This window comes from Hetaerina americana, unplaced genomic scaffold (genome assembly GCF_022747635.1).
Source record: "Hetaerina americana unplaced genomic scaffold, ioHetAmer1.1.p SCAF_93, whole genome shotgun sequence".
NCBI classification, from domain to species: Eukaryota; Metazoa; Arthropoda; class Insecta; order Odonata; family Calopterygidae; genus Hetaerina; species Hetaerina americana.
In genome coordinates, this window is record NW_027287572.1 from 1,413,487 (window position 1) to 1,423,917 (window position 10,431).

At 41.7% G+C, this 10,431-nt stretch overlaps 1 protein-coding gene across 1 annotated transcript in view; it reads right to left on the reverse strand.

Annotated features, from left to right (window-relative positions):
- Positions 1–7,291, reverse strand: part of LOC139699859 (eukaryotic translation initiation factor 4 gamma 1-like) — a 109,694-nt gene extending 102,403 nt beyond the window's left edge. Inside the window, exons 1-4 of the mRNA XM_071598282.1 lie at positions 6,554–7,291; positions 5,499–6,373; positions 4,568–4,609; positions 3,541–3,822 (exon numbers count right to left, since the gene is read on the reverse strand). Of these exons, the coding sequence (XP_071454383.1) occupies positions 3,541–3,822; positions 4,568–4,609; positions 5,499–5,871 (697 nt within the window). The 5' untranslated portion in view covers positions 5,872–6,373; positions 6,554–7,291. The remainder of the gene's footprint in view (positions 1–3,540; positions 3,823–4,567; positions 4,610–5,498; positions 6,374–6,553) is intronic.
- Between the last annotated feature and the right edge of the window lie 3,140 nt (positions 7,292–10,431).

Consider the following 10,431-nt stretch of genomic DNA (forward strand, 5'->3'; position numbering starts at 1 on the left):
CTCTAGTTTTTGCCCTCCTATTTTAATGTTTAGCTTAGACTTTTTCTTTCTAGAAAAATGCATCACCTTAGTTTTATTAACATTGATTCTCATCCCACAGCTGTCGCACTGAATCTCCAATTCACTCAGCAATGCTTGCAACCCCTCGGCTGAATGACAAAGCTAAAGCTTGGTCATCAGCAAACCTAACTGATTTTACGAATTCTCCACCCACTTCCATTCCCACCACCAGTTCTTCCCATGCCTCTTTAATCATTTCCTCTACATACAGGTTGAAACGCAACGGTGATGATGGGCAACCCTGCCTTACACCTCTTCCTTTCACTGCCCATCCGGACTCCCTGTTCCCCACCCGCACCTGAGCAGCCTGAGACATTAGTATACTCATTAGTTTTCCCAATTCACTCTATCAAACGCTTTTTCGAAATCCACACAACAGGCAAATACCTCCTGGTTGTATTCTATATTCCTCTCGATTAGTAATTTCATTACTGAAATGGTATCACCCCTTCCGAAACCCACACTGGTCATTCCCTAAGTAATCATTTGCCCTACTCTTTATCATTTTGTTCATGATCCTTAGAACAACTTTAGCTGCTTGGGATATGAAATTTATTGTCCTGCTATCCTCACATGACGTAACATTTACCTTTTTTAGCAATAGGAGCTAACAATCATCTGACAGTCTTCCGGCCAGATTCTTTCCTCATAGATACTACGAATCAGCCCATGTCGCCTCTTCCTCCCACATTTTCCTAAACATTTCAGTAGTTCTGCAGGAACATTATCCACCCCAACAGCCTTCACCCTTCCTCTGCAAACTTTCCATAACCTCACACTGCGTGTTCCACCATTCTTATTTTGCTTTATTTGTCGCCCGCATCAATTTATTGTTTATTTTTTTGTACTTCATTTCGCCTGACTCGGTATTTACATTCTTCCATTTTCTCTGCTCATCCATCTATGTAATCATCTCATATGTGATCCATGGTTTCCTAGTCCTTTTAGCGTTACCGGTTCCAACAGTGTCTTTTGTGGCTTTCGATAACCCTTGCTTGATATTTTCCCATTTTTCTTCGATAGTACTTAGCTCTTTACCATCCACTGTGATTTCCTTTACAGCTTGTTGGTACTCCTTCCCTTTCAATCCATTTAATGCTTCTAAATTCCATTTTCTAATCCGCCGCCCCTGCCTTATCTTTTTGAAACGGACGCTACATTCCATAACAACTAAATTGTGGTCAGAGTCCGCATCCGCTCCCGGGAAGCTGTGCGAATTTATCACACTGCTCCTAAACCTGTGTCTAACCAGAATATAATCCAACTGTTACTTTTCTGAGTCACCTGGCATTTTCCATGTATACCTGCATCTTTTGTGGTGTCTAAACCAAGTGTTTGTGATGACAAACCCCTGTCTCCGGCAGAACTCCACATCTTTCTCCCTGTGGTCAATCTTCGTGCCTAAACCATAGTCCCTACCTCATCACCATCTCTTGCTTTGCCTACTGTCGCATCCCAATCTCCCATCACTGTCAAATGTTTTCCTGCAGGAACACACGCGATTATGTCCTCTAATTGATTGTATATCCTATCGACGTCTACCTCCTTATGGTTGCCTGTATACCTGGATAATAACCAACTTCCTCAGTTCTGCTCTTATCTCTACTAGCAATATTCTCTCAGTCGCTTGCTCTATGTTGGCTATGCTTCTTTCTACGTTTTTGTGCAGTGCTATGGCAACCCTTATTTGGCTCTCATCCCTATCCGCTGTATATTACTCAAAAACTATCACTCCAGTAGTCCTGCCCACCTTCCTATCTCACCTCGCGTAAGATATATGTTGTCTATATGCCCTCTTACCGTCTCTCCCTTTATATTCTCTAGTTTTCCTGTACCTAACACACTCCTTACATTCCATTCTAATTTGGTCGTCTTCTTCGGCATCCTCTAAATTGCTGCTGTCAGTTTTTCTTTGCAAGGCAACTGTGGAGGCCTTGCTCCTACTTTTGCCAGGCATGACACATGGCCAATCAGGCCAAGTCCCACAGTTACCCAGACTTTTTTTACAGGGATTGAGATGGTACAGTGGCTATCATCATGCTAGCTTCCCACCCAGAGGGCCCAGGTTCGAATCCCAGCGGCGTTGACTATTTTTCAGTGGCATCCTGATCCCTACTTTAGGTGCTTTGGGGAGGGAGTACGCCGCCCTTCGGCTGTGGCATTAAGCAGCAGACCCTTTGGTGCCTTTTGTTAAGAGTAGGCTAACGCTGATGCCAGGTTTCTCTCTACCTTCATCTTTTTCTGCCGATTACTAATGGCGCAAATGACCTTAGCTGTCGGCCGCCTCCCCCTAAATACCATCTCTTTTTTTTATAAACTTTCCATGATGTTAATCTTGGGAATAATAGTTGAAGTGGTGTCCCCGTTGCCTTCCTCAACATTGTTTTTACCATGACGACGGCAGTTAATAGCCATACCCACTGGAGTCTCAGACCTTTGCAGTCAGAGGATGCCTTTGCACTGTGGAGGCTGTGTGGACTACCTTTTGTCCAACTTCTATTCCTTGACCTATCTGGCCTCTGTGACCCCACCCGGAGCAATTATTGTTATTCTGGTTAATTATTATTAATCGCCGCACAGGGAAAGGAACTGGGCCCCTCCCCAGATGTGTCAATTTCACATTCTGCCGGGCTTAGTACTGGGTGAATTCTTCCAATCACACAGATACACACAAACATAAATAGGCAACAAAATCTGAAGAATATTCTCTTAAATAATTTTATGAAATGCATGCAAAATGCCCCCTTTTAGTTTAATAATGATAAAAAACAAGTATTTATATTAAAGAGGAAATAAATATGATTCTATTGTTCAATTTGGTTAGTAAATGATGTCAATATGTTATGTCTAAAATGGTACCCCTATTGGGGTTATCTGGGTGGGCCCTTAAAGGTTTCTCAAGCAGGTTTTAATGAGCAAGAGAAAATAAATTACTGTCCAGGTGTACTTGGCTAACCAAATGTTTCATGCATATATTTAACTTATGTCGAACATTCCATGGTATCGATCTTGTTTTTGAGATACATAATAAATTAAATATGAAACAAATTCACCGTTTTTTTGCTTGCTTGCCATACTGTCTATATAAATTCTTTTGTGGATTCACTTACAACACCAAATTTAATTTTTTCCCAAACATAAACCAAAAATGGCAAACATCAAATTATTTTTATTTCTTTCAATGTATATTAGCACAAATTTTGTTAGTAATCAAGTATTTTATTACTTGATTCACAGAATTTCTGGATGCCCTGCAAATAACTTTTAACAGAGATATTCTAATATGCATCCTAGAAAAAGCGAACGATTTTTATACTAGTAAAATTTCTGCATATCATTGTCTGAGTTTTCAACTGTCTAAAGAAATTCTTGCGTTATTCTGCTTGCACATATTCCCCAGAAGTCCAATGCAATTGTTAAAAGTTAGCAAAAACCCTGAGGGATAGTGCAGGAATGCAAGTCATCAATGGTGACTCTTACCTCCAGGCATGTGAGGCTGTGCCGCCATGTGGGAAGACTGCGGCGTGGGCGGCCCACCCCCCTGCTTTGCCATCTCGTGCGATGATGCACCCGGAGGTGTGGGGGCCTGCGCTGGCCCTCCCCCGCCTCCCCCTCCACCACCACCCCCCTGGGGTCCCGCTCCCCCCCCGGGTCCCAGGCCACCTATGGCGCTCGTGTGGTGCGGGGGAGGCAGGTTGTTTGGGGGGATATTCCGCAGGGCGCCACCCTGGTGCGGGAATCCAGTCGCCCACACGTCGGGTCCTGTAATAATACAACCAAGATGCAAACACCACATCAAAACATGCTCCAGCCAATTTTAGAAGAAGCATTTAAACAGCTGCAGAGATGTGTCAATGTTGGATATTTACCACCGCTAAGTTCTCTTCTCATGTTTCAATTATATGCCTTCACTTTCTATTCAATTCTTTGCTTTTCTTATGTGATGTAGAGAGCAATGCACTACATAAATAACATCACCTCACCTATAATGCTTCCCAAAGATCAGTTTCTCTAGCAAATAGCAAGGAAGTGGCCGTTGCACACGAAAATCCCTCGTGCACACTGAGCTCAAGTGCCATAGACCACCAAAGCTAGACCACTGATGCCCACCACCCCACAAACAATATTAGCTCATCCTATGCCATACAATAAATGCTCTCATTTAACAAATAGGAATGACTTCAGAGGTCGCTCATTTCCCTTTCAACAAAATGAATTATTTGTTAGGCTACCATTTTCAGTCATTATTAACAAATATTTCAATGAGAAGTGCAAACATTTATCAATTTCATACACTTCTTGGGCTATCCTCAAAGGTTAACGGAGCATTTGGCATTATCACTAAATGAGAAGATAATAAGAATATATTACAATGGGAACGTTACCATAAAAAAATCATTTAATTGATAGTGTTAAATGAAGTTGACTTTATAACAGAAAGCATATTTAAAATAATACTCATTGCAACTCACAACAAATAATTTGATAATAGTGAAGAAATACTTACTTGACTGTGACTGGGTGCCCCGTTGATTCATAAGGCTAATTCCTGTTAAGGACATACGTTATTGTCTTGAACACAACAAAACAGAAGAGAGAAGTAAATAATTTAATACAGCTTTTCCCTCCAAAAAATAATCATGTCATAGTTATAAGAACAACTAAATTGGAGAATCAACAGAGGGCATACATATTTCTATAAAATTAATAATAAGTTTAAGTAGCGTTGCAAAAATTCACTTTTGCAACTACACATGCACACCGCCTACAATGAATCAAAATAATCTTACTCATAAAAACATTAACTTTTCAAACTACAACATGACATCATACCCTGCGGATGCATCGCACTAGGACTGAACTAATAAAAGGTTAACACTTCAGTTAAGGATTCACACTATGAATCATCTAATGATCACTAGTAAACCAAATGAAGTGGCACAACAGCATGATTAAAAGCATTAAGTCAGCAAAGAATACACAGGTCAAGAATGAGAATGTGCCAAGCGATAAAATAAATGGCATGCCTTTTACACAAAATTCTTACTAAGCAGCTATTCTGGTGATTTCTTCAAGGCAAATCCGCTGGAGAGATGCACTATGATGATGGGAAAGAAGTGAAAGACCTCTATCCTACCACCTGAATGGATCTCTATTTGATCCATTGTCGTTAATTGCTTTAGACAAGAATCCAATCACGAGGAGAGCAATGAGTAGAATGTACTAAGAAACAACCTTCGCGTCAGATGTAAGGATAGGAGAATTATTCAGGACTTCAACGTTTAGAAAAAAACAGCCTACCAAATAACGAAACAAACCAACCTCCGCAGGGACGAGGAAATAAATAAATTACCACATTCGGTACGATAAAATTAATGCACACATGCCGACTACAGAATTCGTCCTGTTGACGAGAGAGCCAATGGGATGGTACTTACTAGCAGCCGTGACAATTCGAAAGGGTCCCAACTGAGGTTGCTGCTGAGCTTGCTGTTGCTGCTGAGACGTCTGTGGGTTTTGCGGGGGCTGTTGGGGGGGCGGGATTGGCGGGGGCGGGTGCGGCAATGCGGCCGGGGGCGGCGGGGGCCCAGTCTGCGAGGCCTGGTGGTGATGGTGAGGATGGGCCGGGTGGTGATGAGGGTGCGGGTGGTGTGGGGGATGGTGCGGGTGCCCCAGGTGCGGGGGAGGAGTAGGGTGGTGAGCCTGGTGGTGGTGGTGTTGATGATGCCCGTGGTGCTGGTGACCAGGGTGATGGGTGGGAGCGCAGTGCTGCACGAAGCAGTGGACCGGCTCCTTAGTTCTGGACACCATTATTAATGCTATGTACTGCCACACACTCCAAAGTTTCCAGCCAAAAATATATTTGTACCTATGTTATATATTTATTTTTCTCCACTATTCTTCGCAATTAGAATTTATTTAAATTTCTTCTAGAGCATCTACAATTGATATTAATGTTTAGAATTTGATATTGCGATAATTCTGTGCCTAAAATTCTGGCAGTGTTGATGATCCGGACCTCGTCCGAGCACAAAGGTACAACACTCTCCATTACTGTTTAAGAGTATCTGACACCGACCAGGCAACCGACAACACGTTTTCTTCAAACGGAACATTTAAAGTATTTTCACGGCCCAGCCTAGGCATTAGAGGTGATAAGGTAAAAAAAGAATGATTCCCTTGATATTTTATTCCTAACCATTAAAACAGTATTTTTTTCTATATTTGTCCCTGAAGTCAATTCACTTATCTTCAAAAGAACAGTTGATTCAAGTTCATCGCCAAGACGAGACACTTCTTCGACCGTGGTGCACTGAAAATATCAGAAAAAACTTATATTCCTATCCAACAACTCGACACTACTTAAATTTTAGCTGCATGCACAATTAATTCAGGTAATGTTTCTGCGATAAGATTAAATATGCAAAATTGCATCGTGTTCTAAATTATCAGGGAAAATGGTAATATGACGTTACTACGGACAGAGTAATACCTAATTTGCTTCTCTTCAACTCAAATGCGACCGCTCATCATTTTAATCTCGAAACTAGCACAAGAGAGAATATGCACCATTTACACCACATTAGCGTATCGATTTACTCACTATGATGCTAGCACAAAACCACACGCTTAAGTCAACCACCCGTGTCCTGCAACATACAAGTTTAGTCAGAGACCTCGGCATTACACTAAAAATTCATAATTCATGGAATAAAGAATGCTTGGGACGCATAGAAGCACGAAAGTAAGCAAAGATTGAACTAACTGCAGACCGTACCAAATGAGCGAAAATCCATTAATTAAACCCAAAACTTGATTTCCACCACACAAGAAGCTGATGACGGCTTCGATGAAGATATTAATTTCACACACCTAGCGATGCACGATGCATTTCACTACACGTTTCCTTCCCTCCACTTTCCGATACAGCGCAGCTACCGCCCACGTGACGCCATGACACCTAGACCGGCGCGCGCACTCAAAAACCTCCTGGCCGTCCGCTTGGAGATTGCCATGCCTCGTGAGGCAGCGGTGCCCGACCGAACGTCTTCTATTCGCCGCCGCAACCTTTGGACCCCAGAGCCAGCCAGCACACGCCACGGCCATACTAATGTTTAACTATCCATCCCCGATTAGCCGCTATTTCCCTATACTAACTATGCTGTTTCGCAAAGATTGCTTTGCACTGTTTACTCAAAAATAGTTTCCGGAAAATAATTTTCTTATCCATGAACAAATTGAAATGTAATCGCCGGTGTGTTCCCACTATTTTCTAGCTAGGGGGATTTTGTGTGATTTTTATCGACATAGAAAGCAACTTGGGGCAATAGTTTCATCATTAAATAATTACTTATAAAGTAAATTGTCAGAGTTAATGTCAACAATTTGCGATTGTTTACAAAGCTTGGATCAGTAAATGAATAAAAGGCTGTGGAAACTTACTTCCTGTGCATCCATCACATTACAACTCCTTAGCAACGACGATAAACAATTTCGCGGGTTCTTCACCCAAAAGTTTCGGCGCCCACAGCACATTGTAATATTTCTAAACACGCTTCCATATATTAATTACATTTTATGACCCTGAACCATGTGCTGCCACTATATCATAGCTTTACGCTACATATTATACCTCAAGTCGCGGATCGCCGACACAGCGACCCACTTGGCAACGCCGCAACATGAGACAACAGATAGGAAGAGGGAGGGGGGGAAAAGAGACCCAGAGTGGCGGGGGACTACATTGGCGCGGAGGACACAAGAAGATGGAGCTTGTAATGCTAGAGGACATGATTTCGTAATCTGAACGCCGGCGTCACTAGACAACGATTCCCTCCACTGGGCCTCGCTCACATAAGTCATTTGACTAAAAAAAATCTAAACAACAAATCAAGCTCCTGCTAATACGATCTACCGAATCCCAGTTCATCTAATGAACACCCGCCGTAACGCATAGCGATTTCTCCAGTGATTAATGGGTAACTTTATCAAGAGATACGACGATTGTACTATGTAACATGCACACAAAAACCATTAATTCCTTCCTTAGAATATCGTAAACATGTCAACGTATCGAAATTGAAACGTCCACAGAAAAACTACTACGAATGAAAAATTTAAGATTTCGCAAGATACATGCATGGGACGAAGATTATTTGTTGAATGATCGGCTATGAGACACGACTTTAAATGCTAAAAAATACCTCTCGAAACAATCGCAATTAAGATCACTAATTACTGCAAATGCTGTCCGACGTAACCTTGTCTAAAAATACACAAAGTCACCCTAACTATAATTGAAAAGATACTCGCTAAGAGTTTGACACGACATTCATGCCTGGCAAGCCACCGCAAGGAAAGAAAGTGGCGCTACTATCACTCTTTTCTCTCATATTTTTCGGAAAACTAGACATCACGAGAGGTAAATAAGAGCATTTTACTTGTCAACTTCGATCCCTAGACACGCTTCAAGGATTTATACGTAGGGTCAAATGGGAAAATCGATCCTTTTCCGAACGTTTTCCATGGTAGTAACTACAACTCCGAGACCCCTGGAGTAGTGAGCCGTTCAATTAATCTCCCCTGCCTTTTCCATTTTAAAAACTCGCCTCAACAGCTGCTACCTGCCAATTAGCATAAAATCTTGTCGAGGAGAAGCTCAACCTTTACACCGAAAGAAAACTAAAATTGGGCCAAACTTTCGAGGTGACGAAACCTGCAAATTCACTAGTGGTAAATGCCGAGACACCGACACGACAAGATCCTCTTGCGCACTTCCCCAAAACATTTCAAAAAACTTTTAACTCCATGCAGCTCGTCACTTCACCAACTAGGGGCGACAATATTCTTGATTTGCAAACATGCCCGAAAAAGTCTTAACTAGGGAAACTATTAACGGAATTATTGACCACAGGGCAGTGAATGCCAAGTTGTTCCTTTTTGGGGTCCAAAAGTTATAAGCACAAAAGAAAAATTTACTTGTGTAAAGAAGGGGACTACAATGGCCTTAGTGCATTCAACAGAATCAATTTTCTAGTTTTAAGGCAGATATTAATCACCGAGAGATTGACGATACGTGGAATCACTTCCTTCAGATCACGCGCTCAGCAGTCAACAAGTTCATTCCCAGTCAATTTATAAAATATAACATGGAACCTAGATGGTACAACGCGGACGTTAGAAAAACATTGCGACGTCCAACGCTAAGACACGCCAAGATGAAAAATTTAAGGAATGATAGAAAAAAAATTAATGACATCACTCATGATTATAAGGTATGCAGGGCGAATGACAAGAAAGGATTTTGGAAAGCGTTTAGCGAATTCAGAAGGAAAAGATTAGCGGAAAATATGAGGGATCCACAGGCTGGCAGGGAGGTTCAGGGTAATGAGTCAACCGTTAATTTAATCAAAAATAATAAAGGCGACAGGGTAACCTGCAGTTAGGAAAAGGCCAACTTATTCTATTCCTCATTTCATAGCGTCTTCAACGATGCCTAACCGAAACTTTATAGCTAGCACCTGCATTAGTAGCACAAGGCGCCGACTCACTTTACTATAATTAATTACAGAGAAATATACAGTCTTCCCGATTTTACTTAATCGCGTTCACCTGGTATCGACGTGGCCAACCGCGCCATGCCAGTGCGGAAACACTGGAAAAAAGCCGGGATTCCATGCCCCACCATTGATTGGTTAACCGCTCCCTACCACATAAATAATTAGATTTGTGAAGAGAGCACTCTCTAGGATGCAGTACTATCTTGGAGGGATGGAATCACGTAAAAAAATGAATCAAGAATTGCGGACCACGTGGCCTTTCAGGAGAAAGCGATTATGCTGTATTATTTTATTTATACATACCTTGAAAGCCACCGCCATGGTGTGTGGCAGAGGGTGAATACCCACCAGACTAATTTTACCCGAGCATGACCCTACCGCGGTCGGACATTGTTTTTGTGATCCCCTATCAATTGTGGAATAAATGACATCTTAAATCTATCCGTTCCACACATAATCTCTGTATTTTTATCAACATAAGCTCTCCTACCGCAGTGCGATGGGGGAATAATACATTTTCAACATACATAAAGAGACTTCTTTCCAATTCATTCAAGTGATTTAATCTGTAATTTAACCTTCACCCCGTTAGTGAATCCCAGCCTTGCTACTCATATTTTGGATTCGCTAATACTACGAGATTAGGGGGGTTCATGAGAAATATTAAATAAGACTCATTTTCACATTATTCCATACATTGTTTATGAATAAATTCGAAACATCTTCGATGGCCCAAAGTGATATCGTACAAATACCCACTAATAAAAGTACATTTGCTCCTGTAAACAAACATTTTTCTGCACACTCTATG